This window comes from Buteo buteo, chromosome 2, assembly GCF_964188355.1.
Source record: "Buteo buteo chromosome 2, bButBut1.hap1.1, whole genome shotgun sequence".
Lineage (NCBI taxonomy): Eukaryota > Metazoa > Chordata > Aves > Accipitriformes > Accipitridae > Buteo > Buteo buteo.
Window position 1 is genome coordinate 55,320,819 of NC_134172.1, and position 26,164 is coordinate 55,346,982.

The following is a 26,164-nucleotide window of genomic DNA, read 5'->3' on the forward strand; positions in this document are numbered from 1 at the left end:
TGATTAGCTAGTTGAATAACAATAGGCGAACTCCAATGCAGATGTACAGGAAACAAGGAAAGGATCAGACACTTATATTTCTATTTTTCTGAGTTCATTATATACATTCATTTTTACAATGACATCTTAATGTTAAAGCTGCCATTATGCAGCTTTCTGTTTCAAAGCTTCTAACTTAAGATTTATTCAAATTAAAATAATGTATTAATATTTCCCTAATTACATGCTAATAAAAGACTTAATTCAGTTTGCATACAATTAATACATTTGTTGCAAAAGTATTCTATATGTTATTTTAGTTAATTTCTTTAAATATTTTTCCCTTAAAGATTTGCATTCATACCTTTCAACATGAATGAAATTTAAGAACTCTGCAGTGATAAATTCTGTAAATCATAATACCTCTGACTATATGGTCCAGCAAAAAACAGACAGAAGTTTTGCTTGCATAATTTGGAGGGAAGTATATGAAGAATCAGACACATTTATCTACAGGACTTCCCCTTCTTGATGGTTTGATTGCTTCTTTGAGAAGATTCAAGTTCCCGATGTGATTTGGTGGGTCAGAGTCTTCCTGAGTGCAGAGCAGTACAGACAAGGACTCTGTTGATCTTGAGTCTGGTAAAGGTTGCCTGATGCCTCCTCACACAGTAAAACCGTTTTGCTACAATTTAAAGAGAAATTTTCCAACCGAGAAAATGTGTTCCAATTTCAGGCTGTATTTTTTTAATTTCAGTAAAAAAAGTTTAGTCTCTGAGGAAGAAAAAAGGGGGAGGGGGAATCATGTTTCATGAAGTTACAGTACCTTCTATTATTTTGTGGGACTTCCATATCACAGATCAGGAAATTGAAATTTGTCAGCAAGACAGGAGGATGCAGGACAAAAACTAAGAGGAATTTCTATAGTGAGAGTCAAGGTTAAAGATTTTTGCATTTTAGTGGAAATCTGCCAGATTAGACTGCATTCTGGTCTGGAAAATCCTTATTCACTTTTGTTTCTTTAAGTTTTGCAGCTCAGCTCTCCTAGGATTTTGTCAGTAGGATATGGGGATACGAAGGTTGTGACCATGGTCTAGGTGATTGACTCAGGTATTGAAATTATTAAGAAAGTGAGGACAGGGCTGGAGTATGGTCCCCATGTAAGGGAAACTAGGAGAGGGACAAAGAGATGAATACGTGGAAATAAAGTGGTGAGACAGAGTAGGAGCAGAAGGGAACAGGGAAGGAATGGGTGAGACTTTTGAGAAGGGATGGAGACAATACACAGGAGGAAGAGAGATGGACAGGGTTCTGGCAGAAGAGGCCAGACTAGCAGTAAGGCACAGTCAAGTGTTAGCTCAAGTGTTCCAACTCTGGGCAGAGGACCTAAAGGCTCCAGTTTTCTGGAGGATTGTGTGGGTGTCAGTAGAGCTGTGTGATACAATTTCTGAGTTGGGGTCTTTTTTTCTCATTTCCCTGTTTTATTTTTAAACTGTGTAAGTTATACTTAAAAACCTGTTAAGGGTACAAAGCAAAGGTCTCTTAAATAAGGAGAGATTTCAGTTAACGCTGCTCAGATGAATCAATATTTTATTTTATTTTATCTTAGTGCTTCATTATGTCACCCCTTCCTCCTGTAACTGTACATCATTCAGATCCAGCTTTGAAACCAGAGTTATTAATTTCCTGGGTAGCACTTCTGCGGCTCTCATTATTGCGGCATCTGAGCACTTTACAAACATTAATGAATTTATCTTCACAATGTACTGATAAGGTGAAATGACATTATACCCCAGGGAAAACGAGGCACAGAAGCATCATAACATTAAGCAGGGACGTTTAATTTAGATGCCCAACTTGAGACGTTTTTGTCCCAATTTTCCAGAAATGGCATTTGATTGCCCTTTCTTTGTTCTGGAGTTGGCTTTTGCCGAGTCCATCCCAGTTGGAATTGCTCCACGCTTCCACAGATCAGAGCGCAGGTGTTTTGTGCTCTGCTCTAAGCAAATAAGGAAGATGCAATTAATGACCGCCTGCGCAGGGTTTGGGTTTTGTGACTTCCTTGGCATTAGGCACTGAGGCAGAGAGAGAATCCAGTTCCCGAGGGCAGCTTTCGGCTGCCCTAGGCATGACCATGGTGGTTCTCCAAGCCCTTACCTCATTCTCATTGGACTGTCCAGGGCCATCAGTGGTGAGGCAGGGATGCAGCAAACAGCAGGTTCCTTCTTGATGTGACCTTCACTCAATGAATGTGTGGGGTCAGCCCCGGCTCTTACATTGGGTGAGGCTGGATAGTAGGATGTGAGTTTCTTATCTGGATTGTCACAGTGTGTACAGACGGTAGCCAGTGCAGACTTTTGCACTGCAGGGATAGATGTGCCAAAAGGCGCTCTCATTGCTTCTTACTGATACCCAACTTCTGTAACTGTCCTGGCAGAACTATCTTAGCACGCAGGAGCAGGGACTCCTGAGGCAAGAGAGAAGCAGCAGTTTTATTTGAAAAGGATCCTTCATTGCATCCCTGGGCAGCTTCATTGCTCAGTTGTGTGAGCTGATACAGGGATGAGGGGGGAACCATGTCATAAGATAGACCCATGGCTGGACATCTCCTGTCTTCCATCCTTGCAGGGCTGAACTCATGGCTCAGAAGTCAATTGCACCTAGAAGAGACAACACATTTCCCCCAACTTTTTACAGCCTAGAGAAGCAAAGCCATGGTACAATCAAGTGGGGCATGGAGAAGGCGTTCTCTGTATCCCTGACAGATTTTCTTCAGTAGGAAAACAGAGGAACAGAAAGATAAAGAGGTGGTTTTCAGGTGCACAAATAGGAGTTAAGCTCCATTAGCTTTTGGTAGGAGGGGGGAGTCTTGCTGAAGTTTGTACCCACAGAAAACCTGCTGTAATAATCCAGTGTCTCCCAGATCCGCTCCTGTGCTGTTCAGTACTTTACAGAAGGCCATTCTTCCCCTTTTTCCTTCATCAGTTCATTTTCATATTCAATTGCATCGTGCTATGACAGGGTCACTGGAATTACACTGGGTTTGCACTTGGCAGCTCCAAACGCGATTTAGCCCATCTTAGTTGCAATGTAGGAAAAGACTATCTGACACACCTGAAACTATCCTCATTGCATTTTAGCTGAGGTGAATTTTCAGGCAGATGTTTATTTATTAAATCCACCTACCAAACATGCAGTCTCCAGGATTCTTACTCTTTTCCTGCCTATGCTGTTTGTTACCTTTGTTAGGAAAAAAAAAAAAAGGAGCAGCCTCTTGAAGCAGTAGCCTTTGCTTGCGCTGCTTTACCAGTCCTGAGCCAGGTGCTGGTGTCTGTACTGACACAAAGCTCCCATTAGGGTCAGTGGGTTTTGCCTGAGGGAGAACTTCACGTTTCTGGGCAGTAAATGAGAGTTTTCACTAACCTATTAGAATAAATTGTGCATCTGAGCATAATCTTACTTGGCAGTATGACGTGTTTTCAGATGCTGCTGTTTGAGATTTCCCATATCCTTTCATATGCATTTCCTTCGGGCTTAATTGCACCTCTGTATATGGCAGTGTTTGAACCTTTTGAAGGAGGAAGATGAGCTGTTTAGCCAATAGCACTCTTGCTGGCTGCACAAAGTGAAAGGGAAGAAAATGAGACACACAGTGATCAGTGTGCTAAAGCCTCTCTAAAGCTACAGACTTGTCATGTAGAGCTAAATCTCAGACAGTGCCAGGTTAGCACTGGATATGCCCCTATCTCTTCTTCTTTTGCCTTCAATTCCACTCTCGAAAGCCTGAAGTTGTTGACATCACGTTGACACAGAGCAGGGCATTATTATTCAAAGTTGCATAAAAAGTGAATTTATATTGAGTAAAACCAATAAGCTGCACTGCTCTGACATTTAATTTTCTTGGAAACTCTTCCTATTAAATCAGGCATACATTTTCAAATGAAATGCAGTGTTTGCACTACAATAACCTTGTATGGACAAGAATGAATAATTTGGAAATTACCAAGAGCCTATTTCCTGCCACCTCCCTCCAAAACTAATTTTTTATGGGGTTGTGTTTCTGTTTGATGCCATGTAAAATTTTCATTTTATTCCAACCTGCTGTATCAAAATGGTGTGCAAAATATTCTTCTATAAAAGGGGTTGCTATTTATGACTGGGTCACTGGTTGGTAGTCCCCTATTCTTTCTGAGGCTGCTTCTTCCTTTGACATCAAACCCTGGGGCTGAAAGTTGAGGATAAATAAATGCTGTCCCCTGAACTAGACACTGTCAGAAACTCTCAGATGAAATGTCAAGTCGAAGCAAGTGTACTCTTTTGCTTTCTGGTGTATGTTGATCAGCCCTCCAAAGCAGAGCAGTCATATTTCAGAGCTCACTTTATCTCCCTTCTCTTCTTACCATATTGAATGTCTGATTATAAGACAGGTAGTAAATGCCTCTGTTAAAAGGAGGTTTAACCAGGGAGACATAGGTCAAGACATCATCTTACTTTCTGTGGCTTATGATTGTGTACATGCATTTATGAATCCATCCATCCATCCAAATCTGCCAAAGAGGTCTCTATTCTTAGAGCATGAGTTGTTATAATTTCATAGAAGAAGCTACTTCAGACAGACTCAGTCTTTGAAGTGATAGACTTTATTCCAAGATGAATGTATGCTCTAAAATAGCTGTGCAAAGGAAACTAGCAAACAGTTTAGTTGGGATTGCCCCAGAACTAATACCCTGTCATGGGGGCAAGAGGACCTGGCAAGGCACACCAGGGGGTCTTAAAATAACCTAACCTTTCATGTTTGTTTACTGTACTGGTATTTTTACGAAAATATCATTATAGACCATGTTGGGTTTTTTAGGAACTTATGCTCTGCTAAAAAAGACAGCGGTATGGGTTACTATTAAATATATTAATGCACAGTTGAGACTGAATGGTTAAGGATTCAAAATGTGGTTATGCTTTCCTACCATGCTTTTTTCAACTATAATAAAATGTTTCTTTCAATCTTAGGTACTTGTATATGTCTATTATAACCTGTCATTGTGAAATTAGATCTTTATGCTATACTTACACATTGTGATTAGAGGTGGTTCAAAACTTCCCATCCAAAACTGACATAGGAATATTCTTAAACATATATTTTGATGGGAAATTTAATATGATTTTCTTTTCACTGAAAAGAAAAAGGGGGAATGCCATATATGTTTATTAATTTTTTCCTTTTTTCTTTTTTCTTTTTTATTCCTTTTGTCACTGGGAAAGGCATGCTAGTATGAATAGGCAAATAAGGACAGAGAAGCAGAAAACATAGCCATCATCTGCTATATACGTACATAAACAAACACATGCGTGTATTTCAAAATTGCAATAATTTATTTATTTAAATTTTTTGGCAGCTGAGGTGTTTATGTTCTCCTTAATTATGTGATCTTAGGATCCAATAGGATGGGCCACAACCAAAATACGCTGGTGGGGCACTATGACCTGATTCAAAGCTCTTGTTCCTCACCCATCTTCAGTTTTCAAAAAGGCTGGTTTTGTGGACTGGACACAGCATCTGATGGAGTCAGAAGAGCACTGTGTTGGCGTCCTTCATGTCCTCTGTGCTTTATAGATGTAGACTAGCCAGGGAGTTGGGAAACAAAGCAGAATGTATGGGTCGTGGGCTGGGCTCTTCTGTACTTATCTTCCATCAGGTCACTTGAAATTCCCCTAGAAATGGGCCAAAACTTAATTAGCCCATCTTGACCTTTTTCTTCGCGTATATCCCTCAATCTTCTTAATCTTTACATTCTCTCAAAGGAAGTTAGTAAAAGGGAAACTCTTTACAGATAAAGTTTTCAAAGCCAAAACCCAGTTTGTGAGATCTTTGTCAAAACAATTACAGGCACTTTCCTTCCTTATCTTGCATCTTTAGTTCACTGTAAATCAGATAATGCTGATGCACAATATTGAGCCTCCTTTGTGGTGGTTTATTAAGGGTTATTTGTTTAGCTGCATAATTGTGGTGTTTATTAAAGGGAAGATGACCTTGAGTTAAAATGTTATATTGAGATGTTTCCATCTCTACAACAGATTTTCTTTAAAGTCATCTAGGGCCAGTGTAACAGTGTTTTCAGTGCTACAATACGGGTATGTTTGACAGCAAGGCACTTGTTTGCATTTTTGAATACTCAAGCATCTTTATGAAACTGGTATTTTGGCCTAGATTTCAGACATGCAGAGCATGCATACTTCTCTTTGTTTACACTTGATGCTTCCCGTTCTTGAAAAATTGACCCAATCAATCAACCTTAGGAATACAGTACCATATTATAAGAGAGGGAAAATAGTGCCTTCTTTTTTGCACCCTTTTTTCTTCTCTACTTGAAATATTTACATTTAATCAAGCTGAATAATATGAAAAGTCTGATTTCAGCTGCTTCACACAGGTACACCCTTTTCAGACTCTTCAGTGTTTATTACAGTGCAGACAGAGCTATTTGCTTGCCTGTTTTTTACATTAAGTCTTTTTCATTGTGTATCCTACACAATAGGAACAAGTGAACAGTTTAACACAGCTGCAGAGAAGTTAACACCATACACCTTGAGATCCCTGTAGCTGGAGAAAGCACTGGGTGGGATTCCTTTGTACAGACATTGGCATCCTCATCCTCATTTTCAGTGTTAAGAGGTGAAATCAATGGTGGACCTTCAGCTCTCTGAAACTCTATTGAGAGAAACAGCCCCACGAAAGGGATGACTCTCCTCCTTCCAATACAGGCATTTTGAACAGGTCACAGGCAGCAGGCTTCAGAGGAGCCAACCTACCTGCTGTCTAGAGGGAGTTTAGGTGAGTAAATCCAATGTCAGCATCCACATTGTGGACACCCTGAAGCAGGTGAGATGCTGTGGGAGATCCTCCAGGGAAAACACACCATTACAAGAGTGATGTGGAAATGGAGCTTCTTTCAACTTCCATTCCCTGCTGTGATTGACAAGGAGGAACAAGCTATTTTCTTTATTTTCCCAGAAGTTATAGAGACACCTCAACTAGCATAGTTTTGTGTGCCAAGAAAGTCTTTTAGCAGGAGAGCTTCCACTGGTTACAAAGTTTTCCTGTCAAAGAGCAGACAATTTACACTGCTGAATGCTTCCTGGGCCTAGTGCAGCATGTGAAATTTTCATCATGAACTTGATACAATATTAAAAGATTTTCTTTGATTTGGCTCCTATAAGACCCATAAGGAAAAATTTGAAAAATTACACAACTTAGTCTGAAATCTATCATATTTCTTTTTTTAAAAGAAGCCTTCTCAAGAGGACAGTGAAAGGTTCTTTTCATTAGGAACTATTTCTGTATGACTTTCTTGACCCAGTTGTTTCACTTTTTTTTTATGTTGCAATGTGAAGGATGATCCTCCCCTAAACTCAGAGAAGTTGGACTCTTTTTCTTCAAACAGTTAGCAAAAATAGCATGTTTCAAGCTGTGCAATAAAATTTTGTCATCAAAGGTAAGGTTCAAATGGCCATTAGTAACTGAAAAGAACAAACTATAATGGAAATATTAATGTAGCCAGACCTTAACATATTATTATTAGTTTTCCAGTTGAAGTAAATTTACAAAGCACATATTTGCATATGTGAATTTTCCTGAAAGAGGTTTGAATTTCTCAAGAGTGTGTTGTATGTCTCGTATTATTGTTAGATAGTAGATATTTTCATGTTATTCAAGTGGCAGAAGTCACTTCCTCCACCTGGAAAATGGCACCCTGGTACTGTGACTAGAAAAAAATGGCCTTTTTAAGCAACAGAAGAAAAATGGGCACCCAGAAGACCTTCTGTGGCAATAGATTTGTTGTAAAGTAAAAGTATCTAATGGCATTCTGTAGTGCCTTAAAATGACTGGTGTCACAATCCAGTGTTAGGCTGTTGCAGAAAATAGACACTGACCTGTGGGACTGTCTTTCAGCTTTGATGTGTCTTAACTTGATAACAGTAACCAGCTGGTTAATTAATTTGGAACTAATTGGCAAAAGTGGAAAAGTATTTTTATGTGTGGTGTAACTGCAACAAAATAATATCTAACTAATACGCAGTGTAGCTTATAAGTTTGATCCTTATGATGATGTTAGCTTCTCAGAGCTCCACAGAGATGAATGATGAAAAGGAGAGGCTTCTTCTTATCTTCTTATTCTACAGCTGGACAGACACACACGGACACAGACTCATGTCTGTGCACCCATGGGAACAAGAAGCAACAAGAACAATTGATGTTCAGGCTTCTCTCCCACTGGAGCTGCCTCCAAAAGTATTTGCTAATGGTAGACAATTAGGAACAAAATCAAGAAATAAAGTCCCTTGCATTATTGATAGAGTGTGAAGGACATTCAGTAGCCTAGTGCTTTATAGTTGTTCTGATCTCCATCTCTAGGACTTCTCAGTTACCATCAGCCAAGACAGTAACCCTGTCTGTCACAGCTTTTCCAAAAAGGTCATGGGGCTTAAGCTTGCTAGAGGGCAGGCACACATCAAAGCAGGGAAGTCTCACGTGAAATGACCTTTTGTTTATGCCTTGGTATTTTTCCTCTCGGTTTTCGCTACCCTTTCAATGCTTGCCTTTGGCTGTTTCAGTAACTGTTCATAAGATTACCACAGATGCCAAGGCATTAGATGCCCAAAGGCAACAGCAGTGGTACCTAGCCTTTTCAGACTAAGTTCTTCCCCTGGCCATGGTCACTTGGACATGAGGTTCTTCATGCCCATCTATTTCTATGACAGTGACCCCCAAGAGTGTAGGCCTTTCCTCCCTCCTCCTTTCATCAAAATGCCCCACGTTTGACATGTGAATAAAGGAAGATGATGAAGTGTGTTGGCTGACAATGTCCTCCACTCACCATGCTAATGACAGTAGCCTTTAAGTGATCATCTAGCCAAGGCGTGTGGGAACACAGTCGTTTGAACTGTTATGTTAGCAGAGACGGGGGATTGGGATTTCAAAAGTTAATGATGAAGTAGGGAAACTGGGGAAGAGGGAGCAATTACTGTCAGGTTTTCCTTGCATATTGACGCTGCTTTCTCTGTGTGTTTTTCTTGATTTGTGTTTATCTCGATTTGTGTTTATCTCTGCAGTAATGGGAAGGTATGGATTCAAACACCAGCACAAGAATAACCACAACCAGGCTCAGGCCCAGTGGGGATTGTAGATGCTCTGCATCTGAACGCAGAGAGAAGAGAGGCTTTGGGATTGGTTTTTTTCTGGGTGGTATGAGACTCTACTTCCAAGTCCATGTTACATAGGATGCAAGTCTTTTATATGCAGAAAAGCATAGTAGTAGCTCTAGTTCAGCTCCTACCTGACTATTCCTTATGCATGTATGACAGGTCTACACAACGCCAGCAAGACTGGTTCTGATCAGCTGTGATATCCTGAGGGTAGACCCTACTTTTTGGAGACCTTAGGAAAGCAAAGGGCATACATTTTTGAGGATAATTGTGGAAGTAGATGTGAATTGCTCTTTCTTAGATCTGCAAAGAGGAATCCATTCCAACATAAATATCAAAAATGCTGCACTCAGGATGTTATGAAGAAAGATGGTAATGATGGTTTGCATGTTCCAAGCAGTGGGAAATAAATGACAGCAGACAATGTGGCACATGTTGAACAAGAACACAGAATTCTTGCTCAGAGGGATCTTACTGCTGCAAGTTAATCATCTTCTTATTAGCATGTCCCGAAGCTTTTTGGGATATAAATTTTGCAAAATACAGCTGGATTGTGGAAGTAGGCCATTGAATTAAGAAACAAATCACACAAACTTGAAAACACAAAGATGTGCGTGAGCCCTGTGTAGTCAAGAGTCCACCTGCTTCCTTTTATGAGGCACACCTGAATACCCACTAAGCAACTAACCTGTGGGAAGCAGTGGGTGAAGATCTTGGTGGTGGAATTTACGCTGGATGTGTAACTCCTGGGGGAGTCACAGCTCTCAGAGTTATAAGTGAGGAGCCTCTGCTGTTGCTCTCTTCTAAAGCATTCATTGAATGTCATGGGACAGTACGATACTAAAAGGATCAAGGCTGCGTTTCCTTGGTTGGGGATCCAACAATGATTGGATACGGAAGAACTTCTGTGTGTTTCTGCTTTCTCTCTTTCATTATCTGCATAACCAGGAATAGTATAGTTGAAAACTGTCAGTGATGTAGCTTTTTCTTCTTTTCAGAATGATCCATAGAGGAGAGAAGGCAGTCAGAAATAACATAATAAAGTTCAGGTGCTTCATGGGATGGAGGTGGCATGTCTTTTGTCTGTCTCTTCTTTCCATTACCATTTTTTCAGCTTCTTTATTTTAGACTCCTGGTTTCTGTTTGACAGATTCACAAAGAAAAAGGGTTCTCCACTGACTGTTAGCTTTGCCTCAACACTAATCTCCTGTTCTCCTCCATTTCTTCTTTAATTTAAGGCACTGTTGGTATTTTTTTTCCCATCAGACATAATGAATGGCTGGGAGCTGTCAGCTCTTATGGACTCTTTTGTCTTCTATTCATCATTATGTCTTCATTGTCCTCTTTAATTTAGCTGCAACATTGAGGGGATCACTTAATGTGAAAGACAATATTGCTAGCTGTCCATAGGGATCCTGCATGTCTATTCATCATTCTGCGTAAGATAAACTCTATGTGAAATATTGTGCACTAAAAAGGGCAAAATATGTAAGTCCATTTCAGACACCAAATGCTTAGCCCATATTGTCAAACAGAAGTCTCTGAGGCTAGGCATGTGACACCTTTTCTGGATACAAATTTCCACCAATTTAACTACTGAAGATGGGTCTTTCTAAATTGAAATTTGTTTGGGTACAAACTTGCACTAGCTTTATTACTTTGTTTCAAAATATATCAGTAGGTACACCAATATGAATTACAATATAGAAAAACCCCAAATGTCATAATTAGACCTTAATTTCCTGGTTTTCAGAGGAGAGAAAGTGTTCAGAGTAATTGGGAATATGCCCATTTACTTGGAGACCTAAATATGGATCTAGGAAATTAAGGTTAAGGATCTTTTTAATCTTAATCAAAGATCTAGTATCTTTGTAACAGGTAATTCTCTCAAATACTCAGAATGGCTCCTCAAACATTAAAGCACAGGATGTTTTAAAATTAATATTTTGGAGAAGTGTACTCCTGAGAAAACTCTGGGAAGGATTAAAGAATAGAGTGAGGATAAAATGGGTACAAAACTCAGGTACTCAGATTAGATTTTTTATTATTAAAGTTTAACACACATTTTCCAAATGTATTTTTTTTTCCAGGACAATTTCTGTTTCTGCTTACTCTTCTTATTTTTTTTTTCTTGTAAGTGACAGTGTATTAAAAACAGGTGGCAATACTCTGGTTTTACATCAATCTGCCCAAGGTCAGGAACTGGCTGTGTGTCTGCATTTTCCATCTGCACGTGCACAACTCTGCTAATCTATTAGTGCCTAAAACTGCATACTCAAACACTTAAGAAAACACAGGTTGGTGAACCAGAGCTCTCTCAGCTACCAGCCACTCAATATGTAACCTTTCTTGGTTGTGATAAATAAATGTATTTATCACAGAAGACCTGCAAAAGATTTTCATAAGCTAAAGACTACAGAAAACAGGTACTTCCAGGAAAAGAACTTTTGGATTAGGTGTGCCTGCATGGCCATGAGATAGTACTGTGATGGCTGGACATGGATTAATACTCAGAAAGGAGGTTTCCTCTGCAGCTTTTCAAACATCTAACCATCACTCTTTGCTTTCTCTTCTTAGAGATAAAGAAGATTTTTCATGATTGAACTTCCATGGAAGCTGACAAAATTAGTATTAGTGTCGGAACTGGGGCAACTTCAGAAGCTGTTATATACAATAGGTGTCTATTTGTTATATAATAAAAATAATTCTGGCCTTCATTGCCATCTCTCAGAAATGTCATGGTAGTAAGTGACTGAGTGGTAAAATGACAGATGAAATTCAGTGCTGATAATTGCAAAGTCACATACACAGGTGAAAAACAGTCCTAGCTCTACATACCTGAGGATGAACTCCAGAGGAGTTACTGCCCCTCAGGGATTTGTAGCAGGTAGGTCTATAAAACAGTGGAGTAAAGCTCAGCAGCAGTCACAGAGGAAAAGAGAATCATAGGCAGACTTGGGAACCAAGTAGAGAAGAAACAGGAAACTTCACGAAAATCCAATACACACTGAAGTTTTGATGGCTGCATGCAATTTTGTTCCCTACTTCTCAGATCCAAACTGGAAGGAGTATGTACACCTTAAGGCATTACAATTATCAGACATAGGGTATATCTTCTGTATGGAAAAAACAAAAAGATGAGAATTCATCAGCTTGAAAAAGAGATTCTAAATGACCTAATGAAAGACTAAAATTCTGTATGACACAGAGGCGGTAAGTAAGGAATAATTATTGTCAAGTTAAAAGCCATGGCAGCTCAGATACTGTAGTCAGCTCAGGGTTGCTGGAAATAGAGCAAGCTATGCCAGGGTGTAAGGATTACTTTACACTTATGTTGTTTCAAATTGTGGTGGTTTAAGCCCAGCTGGCAACTAAGCATCACGCAGCTGCTCGCACACTCCTCCCCAGCCTGGTGGGATGGGGAGGAGAATCAGAAGAAAAAGGTAAAACCTTGTGGGTTGAAATAAGGACAGTTTAATAGGACAACACAAGGAGAGAAGAAGTAATAATAGCAATAACACTGATAAAAGAATGTATAAAGCAAGTGATGCACAATGCAATTGCTGACCACTCGGAACCTGATGCTCAGCCCGTTCCCAAGCCGCGATCCTTCCTCCCCCCACCAGCTCTCCCAGGTTATATAGTAAGCATGATGTCACCTGGTATCGAATATCCTTTTGGCTATTTCAGATCAGCTGTCCTGGCTGTGTCCCCTCCCAGCTTCTTGTGAACCTTATCTCTATCCCAGCTGAACATGGGATGCACATGTTATTTCCCTACAGTCCTGCTAGCAGCTAATGGTAAAGACAGGATAATGGGCTCACGGGAGCTTTCACCTGGGTACGTGCAGCAGTGGTTCTGCTGTTCTTATGTCAGGTCTTGATTCAGGCACTTAATGGGCTGTTCATCTGCCTGAACTTTGTGCAGCTTTGATAGTTGTTGCAAGCAGTCTCTGTCTTTGGAAAACCATCATTGGTGTGGTTTGGCTTCCAAAGGTATACAAATAAATCTCATAAAATGTCTCTTGCCTTACAGTATCTGTAAAATAAATCCTTGCTTTACATGCATTTCCTGTACACAAGAAATAGGGTATTAAAAATTATGGGAAGTGTAATTGCAGTGTTTTCCACCCATGTTTAATTTTAACTCAGTTGGACTAGGTGATCGTTGTAGGTCTTTTCCAACTGAAATATTGTATTGTATTGTATTGTATTCTAGTCTATTCTAGTCTATTCTAGTCTATTCTAGTCTAGTCTATTCACCCTAAGTCACACCAAGAACTTTGAAGAAATTTAGACGTTGTAAACTCATGGCAACATTTGGTTTATGCATCTTTACTGACTTCGCTATGTATAATTTTATGGCCATGTAGTCACAAAGATCAATCTTCTAACTAAGGGCAACAGAAGAACATAGTGAAAGTTTTCCAGTGCTAATCTTTGTTTCTGTCCCCATATGCACACTAGTTCCTATTTCCTAGCACAGGATGAATGACCCTAAGAGTGCTGTCTAAATAAATATATACACAAAAGCATACCATTTATTTTAACCATGTTGGGGTTTAACCCCAGCCAGCAACCAAGCACCACGCAGCTGCTCACTCACTTCCCCCCCACCCAGTGGGATGGGGGAAAGAATTGGAGGAAAAAAGTAAAACTCGTGGGTTGAGGTAAGAACAGTTTAATAGGACAGAAAGGAAGAAACTAATAATTATAATAATAACAATAATAAAATGGCAATAATAATAATAATAATAAAAGGATTGGAATATACAAGTGATGCACAATGCAAATGCACACCACTAGTGTGCATACGGGGACAGAAACTGACCAATGCCCAGTTAGTTCCTGAGCGGTGATCCCCCCAGGCCAACTCTCCCCAGTTTATATACTGGGCATGACATCACATGGTATGGAATATCCCTTTGGCCAGTTTGGGTCAGCTGTCCTGGTTGTGTCTGCTCCCAACTTCTTGTGCCCCTCCAGCTTTCTTGCTGGCTGGGCATGAGAAGCTGAAAAATCCTTGACTTGGTATAAACACTTCTTAACAACAATTGACAACATCAATGTGTTATCAACATTATTCTTATACCGAATCCAAAACATAACACTATACCAGCTACTAGAAAGAAAATTAACTCTATCCCAGCTGAAACCAGGACAAACCACATTACCAGAATTTCTAAGCAAATACCTTTATACGTTATGGATAGCATTAACATGGAGATGGAAGAGAAATATGAAATAATTGTGGTTTACAGCCAAAAAATGTATGAAATCGCAGTTGCCAAGCACAGTTCAAGTTATACAAAGTAAATATTGTGGATTTAGGGTTGCAGTGTCAGATTCTCCCTTTTTTCCATTGTATTTTTATGACTTCAGATGGCTCAGTGCTTGTAAATCCTGTTTTGACACAAACTAACAAGCAGAGTCCTTGGGGATATGGAATCTACATTGTCAGTGTCTTATCTGGTTCTTGTCCTTTCCTACATATATTTTTATTAATATCTTAATGGATGCTAAACATAGACTTTTTGTATATGCATCTTTGGAAAGTGCTGTAATAGACTATATGATGTCTATTTATGCATAAAAACTGAGGTTTTTTACTATGTCTGCTTTGTTGTTTGGTAAACGTTAAGGAGAAAGGGGTGAACAGGAGTCCCCTCTGCAAGTTTTCTTGATCAAACAGCAGCATGAGTCTAATTCTGATTTTGATTAAAAAAATAGCAAATTAATTCACAGATGATTGCTTTCATTTAGGAGAAAACACCTTGCAAATACTGACATTTCTGCAAGTTACTCAGTTGTTTTTAGGGTCCCATTTTAAATGGGAAGGAAAGCATTGGAGAATCCAAAAACATAGTGTTTGTGTACATAAATATCCATATCTAATTTAACAAAACCCAAGCGTCCTTTATTACAGAACACAGGCAAGAAATGTCACAATCTTCTGAGGCTTCCACATAAAAGTCCTGTCTGTTTCCACAAACTCCTCAGCATTTATTCAGTTTAAAGGTGTTACTCATTGGTTTGACTTGTTTGTCTTATGTCTTCAAGATTGCATTTTAAATAAGCTCTGAAAGGTTTATCTGGGAGCATGTTAAAATGACTCAGAAATGTCCCCAGGAGTTTGGAAGATGAAATTACATTTAACTGAAAATTAGAGGATACTACATGCTATTTAATATTGACAAGAGGCATTTTAGGAGGATGATCCCAGTGTCCTATCTTTCAAAATTGGTTATGAATCTTTAGCAAATGCTTTTTTATGGAATGAAGAGCTTAAATGCTGTGTTGTCTTTGGGTACTCAGTGAGACATTACTCACAGCAGTGTGTTGGAACTACATTTGCTTTTCACTTCTGATTTATGCATTTATTTTCCTCACAAGGTGAATAATTAATATCAGCATGATTGGGATTTATTTTTTCATAATATTTTTAAAGCTGAGGTGAAAAATATCAGTGATGAGTGTTTGAAAACACCATCTGAGGACACATAAAATGTTATTAGTCACTCCCCAAGTGGGCAAAGGCAAGGAGTTGGGGTGGTCAGATATTTTTGCCACATCCCATTTTCAGACAGCAGGTAGAAGAATTATGAGATTCCCTCCTACACCGAGATAGTTCAGTTTTGGAGAAACAGAAATTTTCCAAGGACATAGAGAAGGTTCTCCAGTTGCTGCAGCTCTAGCTGCAGCCCAGGTAGCTGGTCGGGAGCTCAGGAGGTGGTGTGAGCTACAACAGCTGGCTAACATGAAGCTAAAAATTGCCAGGACAAAGCTGCTCTCTGCTACCATTGGAGCACAGTTTGGGATCTCCCCCCTTCGGCACCACTGAAATTTTGTTTGGAAAAGGAGGGCAGACTTCTCCTTGTACTTCTTGAGGGATGTGAAAAGGTGAGCCTCAGGGAGGAGACTGCAGCCCTGTGTGCGCAGCACAGCTGCCTGGCCGTGTTGGCATCTCACGTTTGCTCCTCCCGTGAGGACCCTTTCCCCAAACTAAAAACACTCTTGTGAGATCTATTTTATCAAGTCATGGGCGCAACATGAAAGTAATTCTCAGTGCATGAATTTTGTATACTTTTGAGAATTTTTCCCCTTTTTGGCCGTAGCTCTACCCTTCACTGCCAAGCTGTTGGAGAGCGTGGCTAACACAAGCAAAGTGCAGTTAGGCAATTTCCCATTGCTAATCAATACGATTTTCCTGTGAAGCTTCATCTTACTTTATAATCAACAGGTATAACGATAGAACATATATTTTGTAATAAATAATTTTCTTCTTCGCTTGATTTTTTTGACAGAATCATGAATAAACTGGCAGACCAGCAGAACCACATGATACCATGAAGAGAAGCTTACAGGTCCTCTATTGCCAACTGTTTAGTAAGTAATTATTTTTTTTTTTCTGTAAGAGAGGAACTATTCAAATCCTTACGTAAGATAGCGACATTTATGCAGGGCACAATTCAGGGAGTTACTTCACCATGTGCCTTGCTTCAGGTATCTGAAGGAACCATGTAGAAGTTAAATTACCTTGATAACTGAGATATTTGGAGAAGTATTAAAAAGCCGAGTTGAAGTATCGGCTGATTCTGCAGTCTTATACAAAGTAAAAGTGATTTGCTGTGCCTTGCAACTGTGAACACCCCCAGAAAAATGAGAGGTGGAAACAGAGGATAGTGGTTGGAAGAAATAATGCAATATTTTTGTAATCATGTTTTTTGTCTAGTTCTCAGTGGACAAAAGGGATCCATCCCACTTGGCATGTCTAGTGGTGGTCTCTCAATAAAAGATCTATGAGTGAGGGAAGGGAGCTCCAGAGTCACACAGACCTACATTCTGTGTCACTTCCTGAGATGACTAGTTTCTTTTTTCCAAGTTTTGGCTTTCAAAAGAGTCCGTCTGATATGAAAGTCCAGCAAAAAGACTCAGGTAAAATTTAGACTGTGTAGATGGGGACTGCCTTCCCTGTTCACAGGACTAAGGTAAGGTTTTAGGTGTAAAACAGTATTGACACTGTTCAAGCATTTCTGTAGATTGACAATTTTCAGTGTTAACATCACAAGCAACAACTTTTCAAAATTTTAGAGATTAAATAAAATAAGAATAGACAAAATGTAAGTGTAATGACTTGCTGTCTTATATTTTACAAAGGAAATTGCTAATTTACAGTAAGAATCTAAAAAAGGTTTTTTAATGTTGTCTCTTCAATTCAGTATAATTTCTGACTTCAAGATACATATTTTCATAGACAATTTTGTATGGGTTTCTCTTATTCTGGTCCAAGCAAGACAGAAACCAGAAAATCATGCCTAGTATGCATGGAATGAGCAGTGCAAGGACTATTACTTTTATTGGTGTGTGTGAAAATTAAGTCTAACAAATATTTTATGGACTGTTACAGAAATCTAGTTAATATCCTATCTTTGCTTTACTCATTGCCATCAGGGTATAGAGTGAGAGATTCCTTCTGCTTTGCTAGATTGGCTAGCATTCCTATTCTTATTTACAGCTTCTCCTATGACATAAGAGAAACTCAGCTGTCTTCATGACATCTGAGGAGAGACTCTGGAGATGCACCTGAGATCATTTTTCTCTCATGAGCGTAAAGCTAGGACAGATATGCCAGACAACCTGCCCAGCAGCACACCTTTGGCTTCAGAGGTTGGGTGCCTGGCCGGAGTGCAGTGGGGGACAAGCTCCTCAGGGAGCGCTGGAACCAGAAACCCACTGACAGCAGTGGGGGCTGTGGTAGTTTTACCGCAGCTAAGGACCCAGAATATTTTGTCACATTTTGACACATTTCTGTGTGTTGAATAGTAAATTCTAAAATTATCTTGGTTGCTGGACCAACATGAGGTTCATTGTAATGAAAATATGAAATTGAACTGTATGACTACATTTCTACCAACATGGTAGGGGAAAAAAGGAAGGTATACTCGACATCCAGCCTATCACAGTGTTGGGTCTTTCCATTTTGTTTTTTTTTTTAACCATGCTTCCCTGCCTGGCAGCATTCCCCATGGCTATCCCTGCTGCTTTAAACTGTATTTTTTAGGGTAATATGTTGAAGATCTAGGTAGCAATTAGAGGAATACTGAAAATGAAGAGGGAGAGACTGAGCAAACTATACACACACACACGCACACATATATATATATATATATACACAGTATGAACAGGCAACGATATTGTGAACTCCATGACATAATTTGAAAAGATGGGTTTTGAACATACTACTTCTACTGACAGATGAGCAAACTGCTTTATTCTCTGAGTGCAGCAAAAATGTGTACTAAATGTACAAATGCAACAGCTATAGCTGTATAAGAGATATTTGGGGCATCTGGAATGAGTTTTTTTGCTGTCTGGTTGGTTGGCTGGTTTGTAAGAAGCCTATGGCAAGATCCACCAAGTTACTTAATTCCTATTAAATCAGTTTTCTTTTAGATGCCCTGTAGGTGTGTTACTTAAGCTCACTTTTCCCCCAGTTACACCACAATACTAAAAACAATCTCCAGAGAGTGCATTCTGCAACCGAGGAAATTACTTTAATGTGTTTCCTGTAACTGTTCTTTATGCTATAAGGGCCTGCAGCATGGTCTTGTTTCATTTGCACAAAAGAGGGAAAATTGCTGCTACTATACAGAGAGGAAAAAAAAAACAAACCTTCAGAGAAAATGCCAAAAGAGAATGTTCTACTTTGGACTGATTCACCAATGTCCTATGCCTGCCTGCCTTCCTCATCTGCAACTGCAACAAGCAGGCCCATGGTGCTGCCTCTCCGATGTGGCAGCATTTTGCCCTTGTCTGCTGTGTTATGAGTGATTAATTGAGGCTTAGGGCTATAGAGAGAAGTGCCCTGTGTATGTACTCTTGTGAGTCAAAAACTAGGATGGCTTGAACAAAGTGTTGGTGGTTTTTGTAGAAACAGTGATCGGCTGGAGAGTGCTCTGTCTGTGCTTGTATGAGTGTGCCTGTGGCTGAGAATTGTAGAAGTAGTTTCATCCCCAAACTGGTGTGTTGTTACGGGGCTTGTCACATCTTGGTTGTGTCCCAGCTGTGCCACTGGGCCAGTAGTGGCTACACTCTTCTGTGTATTCACTTCCACCTCAATTCATTTGTGCTGTATTCAGCTGTGCCTGTGCAGTGTCTGAGACAGTGGGACCCCTCGTACTCAAGAGGACTGCTTGGCTTTGGGGCTAGAAGAAAAGACTTATGTAGATATTTGTCTGATTTACAGACTAGTGGGATTTGTTAGCTGTATTTTTAAAAGTCAGGCCCATATCCAAATAAGATTTTAAATGTAGCATACATCTTTTTTTTTTGGTGAATTTTAAATGAGTTATGTAATCAGTCTATTGCCATCTATATTCTTCTGCTGTGCTTTCCAAAAACAGCATACTCCATCCATTTATGCTGATCAAGAATAGTATGTGAAAATGGCACTAGCAGCAGCTGCTCTTTTGAATATGGTTGTAGCTGGCTTGATTCTGATCCCAGTAGTCAAGAGGTAGACTTTGTAAAAACTGCAGTGCTACATTTGGCCCAGGACAGGGGCTCTGGGCGATGCTACTTTACCTCTAGTCATTCATAATTTATGAATAAGTAATTAAACATGTGATGTAACTGTAAAGAAGCACTGCTTTCAAACTGTATCTTCAAAGATTCTATTTAATCTGAAATCTGTAAGACATTTAAAGAAAACATAAAAAGATTAAAACAAAGAATTTGGAAGAGGTTTCTTAGTGAGAGCTCTTTGAAGTCACTAGCTAGATTGAGTTGATGAGGACCAATTAAAGCAAAACATGTGTCCACAATTTGCTGCCATTTGTTCTAGGCACATCTTTATGGATGAAGTTTGTTGCCTCTGTAATGATGAAGATGCAAATGCCTTTCCCATGAGGCTGAGCGATCGCCATTTTTTATAAAGACCTAATGTGATGATTTAAGCCCTACAGCATGAGCCACAATATGTCTGCATTTTCTATCATAAAACATGCACATTATAATCTACCATGCGTGCACTGTTCAGTAAGGGCTTCCAAGTTGCATATAAACTGAGAAAAATGTGGAGAAAGGTAACTGGTGAAGCCCTTGGCACACAAACTGTATACAAGACTTTCTTCTTCAGACATTATTTTCCTGAAAAATGGAAGGACTTTTATTTTCTGTTTACTTACAGTACCAGTGTCTGTATGAGGATCTGTCACCATAGCATCTGGAAATAAACGCCAGTCCGAGTGTTTCTTCATGCCATTATCACTTAGTGCGTTCCCAAGCATCACTCTTTCATCTCTGAGGCCTGGCACAATGCCCAGTAATATCAATAGAAAGAGTCTCCTTTGTACAGGCTTGCACCACTCTCTGTAGCAAACTGAGCAAAAATGGCAGTGAGTGGCCATGCCTTGTAACACAGGCTGTCACAAATCTCGTCTCCCCTTGCTGTGGATGCAGCTCGCCTTCCTCAGTTTTAACTGGCAGCCTGCCTGCCTTTCGGTTAAGTCTCGTGCCATGAAGTTCACCCTGTAGAATGGGTTAGCACAAGCCAGTGCTCCATTTGAGTCTGAAGCAAGTCCTGGGGCTCATCCCTCTTTTCATAAATATTTGATAAGCAATGTGAGTTTGTCAAATTCCTGACCCAATTCTCAGTGCCTTCTGAAAGGTGCTGAGCAGCTTTATCTCCTAATGCCTATTGCCTCTAATAGGAACCAACACCCACCAACTCCTGTTTCTGTTGCCAAGTACTGTCTGAATAATTATGAGGTATTAGTAAGATGATATGCATTGATGGCTCATTTATACAATAGCAAGTGGGGAGGTATGGTAACACTACAAAAAAGACTACTACCAGCAGCAGGGGAATAACCTGTTCCCTGCCCATAGTAGTAGATAAAACATGAAGAAATGGATTTATAGAGCAGGTAGCTTAACATTAGACATCAGGCAAAACTGCTTTAGCAGGTTAGGACATTGAAATGCTAGAACAGGCTAGTCAGGAGGATTTTAGTCTGCCACTGAAGCACCAAATGGAAAAAAGACATCTCTCAGGGGAGACAGAGGTCATTTAGATGATTTCAAAAGCTCCCATCAAACCTTCTGATCCTGTGACCACTAGCTACTCTGTCCTTAGCACAAGTGAGCCTGCTTGCTTCCACAGAGGGCTCTCCGTTTGCACAAGCTATGTATAATTAATCCATGCGATAGAAACGTACAGCTGATGTATGCTTAAAGGTACTGGGGATCACTTGATACAGACCAGCAGAGTCTCTTCCTATCATTCACAAGGACTTGCAGAGAGAAAAGAAAACGTTTTTGTTGTGCTCTATTGGGCTGGTAGGTGTTAGCTTCAGGAAAGAGAGCAGCAGGGAGTGGTTATCCAGCAACAGATTCCATCTGGTTTGCTTAAAAATTAGAAAGGTAAACAGCCTCTGGGTATGCAGTGTTTCATGTACAAAGCTTTTTGGGATACTCACTGGGCTGGAGCATTTGTATTTGAGAGTCATGTGGCTTGGTAACAGACTGCCCATTGGGCAGCTCACAGCAAGCAGTCCATCAACACTTGCTTTTCCCAGAATTCAATTAAAGGTTGTTGCTTCAGTTTCTCAGCAAAAAGTTTGCCTTCTTGAAAGAAGCTGCAACTTTCCATTTCGTGATCCCTTCCTGGAAAACAGACCTTTTTAAAGACAGCTTTAAAAGCAAACTGATGCACCTTATAAAGAAACCAAATTGAATATGCATTTTCTTATCAGATGTAGGCTCCAGTGTCCTTGATGTGCCCTTTAGTGAGATTTCAGCTGCACACACATGAGAGCATGTTCCTGCTCGTTGCATGGATAAGCACAAGTCTGTGAATCGGATGGCTCTTGTGATTCCAAACCTGAGGTTGTTCCCATGAATAGTTTGCAATATTTATTTTAAATTTGCTGGTTCCAAGAACATTCTTGCCCTTAAAAACATTACGGTTGGGTAGTGTTTCACAGATTGCACAAACTCATTAAAGAGTTTGAGGTACATGTATTGGGAAGGGGATGTTCTGCCTTGTTCTGCCAAGAGCAGTTACAAATTTAAGATGTAGCAACCCTCCCAATTAACATACTGTGAAAACTTCTTCACGGTTCTTGCAGATTTGCTGAAGCACAGAAGGATGTGGAATAGGCCTCGGGCTGTAGAATTTCAGGTCATTGTTTAAGTCCTTGACACTGAATTTGGGATAAAAAGCCAACAGACAGTTACATTATTATATTTTCTCTTTCTGTTGGCAAGCAAGCAATTTGTGCCTTTGCATATGTCATTCGATAGTCTGATAATGTTCTTGGCATCAAGTACCTTTAATTTAATGCTTATACTGGTACTATTTACACTAGAACCAGGTAGATTTTTCAAAATTAATGAGAACATGGATAGCTTCCCAGTGTTCATATTCATCAACCATTCACACACCAGTTGTGGGACATTCTGGTAACAATGTCCATGACCATTATGCTAGAAAACCAGGAGATATTGAATACATACATACAAATATGGATGTTTACCCAAGTTGGAAAATGCTGCGAGGATTTGGTTTTAAAATTCCGTTCTGTCTTGTTAAAACAATAATTTGATAGGTCAAAAATGAATCCACAATACTATTTCCATCTTACATTGTGAATTATTTGTATTTTGGACCTGAAGCAATCCCCATTGTAGACAACGTCTCTGTCTAATCTTCTATTTTAGATTCAGTATTGTTTGCCTCAAGCCTTGAGAGAGAGGATTTAGAGGGAGAGTGAATAGACAGGAGTACAAGTTTGACTTTCCTTGATTTTCCTTTTCAAATGTCTATTCATCCATCTCTAATAGAAATGAAACTTCAGGAACAAAGACTCAGCAGCTTGTGCAATTTCATGTGTGTGTCTTTGAGACTCAGTGTCAAGTCAAGTGGAGGAAGAAATGTTAGTGATATGCAGATAGGAGCCTAGCAACCATGAAATATTGATCCTATTGAGTTCGGTGGCAAAACTCACATTGACTTTAGTAGGATTGGGGTTTTATTCCCAGCCTTCATGTTCCCAGCTTGCTTTGATATGTCGCATTATGAAACAAAAATATCCTGTCAAACATTTATTTCCTTCCCCAAAGCCTTCTTTTCTTGCTGGCTGTGCCTAAGAGACATTGGTATGTTTTTGACAATATTGCAATCAAGCCCTAATCCAGCAAAGGCAGTTAAATATGTAAATAGAGCTCTTAGCACCAGACAGACTGCTCCTACAGCAGCCACTTGCCATGGGCTTGAATCGCTGTTGGACTGCATTCCAGTAATTTGACAGAAGAAAATTTTTATGTGAGCACGCATGCTGGTGTCTAATGTCCATGAATTATCCTGTGACAATGTTCCTGCAAGAAAGACAGAAAATGGCTGTTAGATACTTCATATACATTGCTATCTGATATTCCCCCATGCATGAACTGCCATGTGCAGGGACAGGTACCACTGGTATCAGTAATACGGCGATATTTGTACCACCATGTTTAGGTGCTGGAACTTTTATATGTTAAAAATGTCTTTGACTTTTTGCAACGCCTTTGAACCATTCTCCCTCCACCCACCCCTTGGCACTCTGCATCCCATTATTTTTGAACAAGGAAGACCTAACTGTGGAGGTTATGGCAGCTTCAATCACTCATGTATGTGTCCATTGTAGCTCACTGCAGGCTGTGTAAGTAATTTAGAAGAAATACTTACAAAACCAAGCTCATTACAGCCTGTAGAAACAGTCTGGAAGAAATGCATATAAAACATAGTGTCATCCAACTTGGCAGCATGTGATGGGTATTATCCCTGTCCCATCTCTAAATAGCAAATATATAGATGTCCTCTCCAGTTCTACAAGAGATCTCCACAGAACTTGAGCGTATGCCAAAATTTAAGCACATTCAACTCAATGAAAGACTTCAAAACTCCACTGCAAAAAACTTGCTGTGAAACATTATCTACGTTAGCCTTTGGAATAAAGCCATTGCTTCTCAAAGCAGTGCATCCGGCTGGTCTTTATTTTGAAGATAGGCATCTGCAAAACTTCCTTGACAAATCAAGGCCTATGCATAATTGGTATGAATGTATTGTTTTGTAGTACATTATTAGTTTAAACTATGTATATCCTCCAATGCCTGAAACCTCAAGGGCAGGATGTGCTCCCAAGGTCTGGAAAAAGCCCATAGTCTCATTTCACATGATTTTTTTCCCCACATTATTCTTGGATAAAAGGAAGATGGTTTTTTTATGTCCCACAAAAGATGTTTGAGAAGTGACCTTGGCAAGAAAAATACTCTACCCCTGCTAGAGTAACTAAAAACCCCTCCTCTACTAGGTTCAAAAAGGGTTGTGGAAATGAGGAGAGAAAGTTTATAGCATGTCATATCCCTTCAGCTAGAGAAGGCAAGGGAACCGCACCCCAAGGCCATGTTTCCTTGGGGTGGAGGAGCTGGGTCCCCACACTGGCTGGTGTGTCTGTTACAATGTGTGCCACGAGTGCCCGGGAGGAACCTACCGCTCCGGTTTTGAAGCAATAGTGCAGGGTAACCCCGCCAGCTTTCCCATCCCTGAGCTTTTCTGCTCTACTGTGATGATGATGTGGTTCTTGAGCTACTCTTTTCACTCAAGACCAGGCTCCTGTCATATCCAGGGACAAGGACAGGATTATGGGGACAGGTTTTCCAAATCAGCAAATGCTTAATAACTCAGTTGGGCACTCAGTGAGTTTTCCTAAGAACCTCGGCAGGTTAACCTGCTAACTTCATGGTGGCTAGGTAGGAAACTTCTGCAGGTGCCTTTAAGAATTGCACAAGGCGTGTCTGTCTGATACGGAGTGCCAAGATACTTTGGAAAATCTGATCCCTTTTCTCCTAATGTAAGGCAGCAGACTTTGTTTCAAAACTACGTAATACTGTGCAGAACATAAGTCTTTTGCTTCAGTGTTGATGAATAATAATCAGTGCTTACAAAGTCCAAGTTATAAAGAAAGGAAAAAAAAAAGGGGGGGGCACTGAATCAAGGGCATGTTTACAGTTCCTAGTAGTGGTAACAAATGCTTCTTACTCAGTACTAGTCACAGCATTGTGCAGACGTTAACTAATTAATTTAGGTTCCAGTGACATTATGCAATTAATTTAAGTCTCCAATTCAAAATGTTACAGCTGATGACCTAATCTGTCTCATGCACTAGGAGGAGTGTTCTGTCCTTTCTATACAATCCCACATGCATTTGGTCCACAAAGGCTGCTCTTGGTGTGTTCACGCTGCCATGCAGCTTGCCATGGTCAGAGTAGCTTTCACAAGACATTGCTTCCTAATTCTGTTATAACAGAGTCCAGCTGCTGGGAGAAGAAGGAAAAGAAACCTTTCTTGTATCATTTCAGTGAAGGGATCATCAGGGAAGGAAACAATGCAGGGAGGGAGATATGACTGGATATTCCTTTTAACAAAGGACATATATTAGTTTCTTATGGCAGGTATAGTTGCAATCTGTGGGTGTATTTCAGATACCCACTAAAACACATGCTGATCAAACTTATTGGGTGCATATTTTGTATTCACTATACTGTTTGTTGTTCTTACTCTGGACTGCTGGTGCACATAGATATCTTTCAAGCCACTGCCATCATCAGTAGAAGCACATGTCCAGTCCTGTGAGAGAATAAAGCATGCTCTGCATAGAAAGCTAAAATATTGCTTAGATGGAAATGTTCAGACCATACTACAGACTCTCTCTCATTGTGGTCTTTAACTCATGGACCTTCCTTACTGCTAGAAAAGGAACAAGCATTCCCTCTCATTCCTGAGGAATATTGGTCTTAAATAACTTGATAACCAATGCCATCAGTAGTTATGAGTCATTACAGGAGAATCTAAAAGAGTTTGAAAATTTGTGCACTTACACAAGACCTCACATCAGATTTCATTGTGGCTTTCGGAGTGAACCATAGAGTATTAGTGACAGTAC

At 39.9% G+C, this 26,164-nt stretch overlaps 1 protein-coding gene across 2 annotated transcripts in view; it reads left to right on the top strand.

The window, feature by feature from the left end:
* The window catches only part of TMEM108 (transmembrane protein 108), a 173,426-nt gene that overhangs the window by 68,971 nt on the left and 78,291 nt on the right, over positions 1 to 26,164 (top strand). For both annotated transcript variants that reach the window (XM_075055064.1, XM_075055073.1), the window contains one exon: positions 16,484 to 16,565. In XM_075055064.1, coding sequence (XP_074911165.1) covers positions 16,526 to 16,565 — 40 coding nt within the window. In that variant the 5' untranslated portion in view covers positions 16,484 to 16,525. The remainder of the gene's footprint in view (positions 1 to 16,483; positions 16,566 to 26,164) is intronic.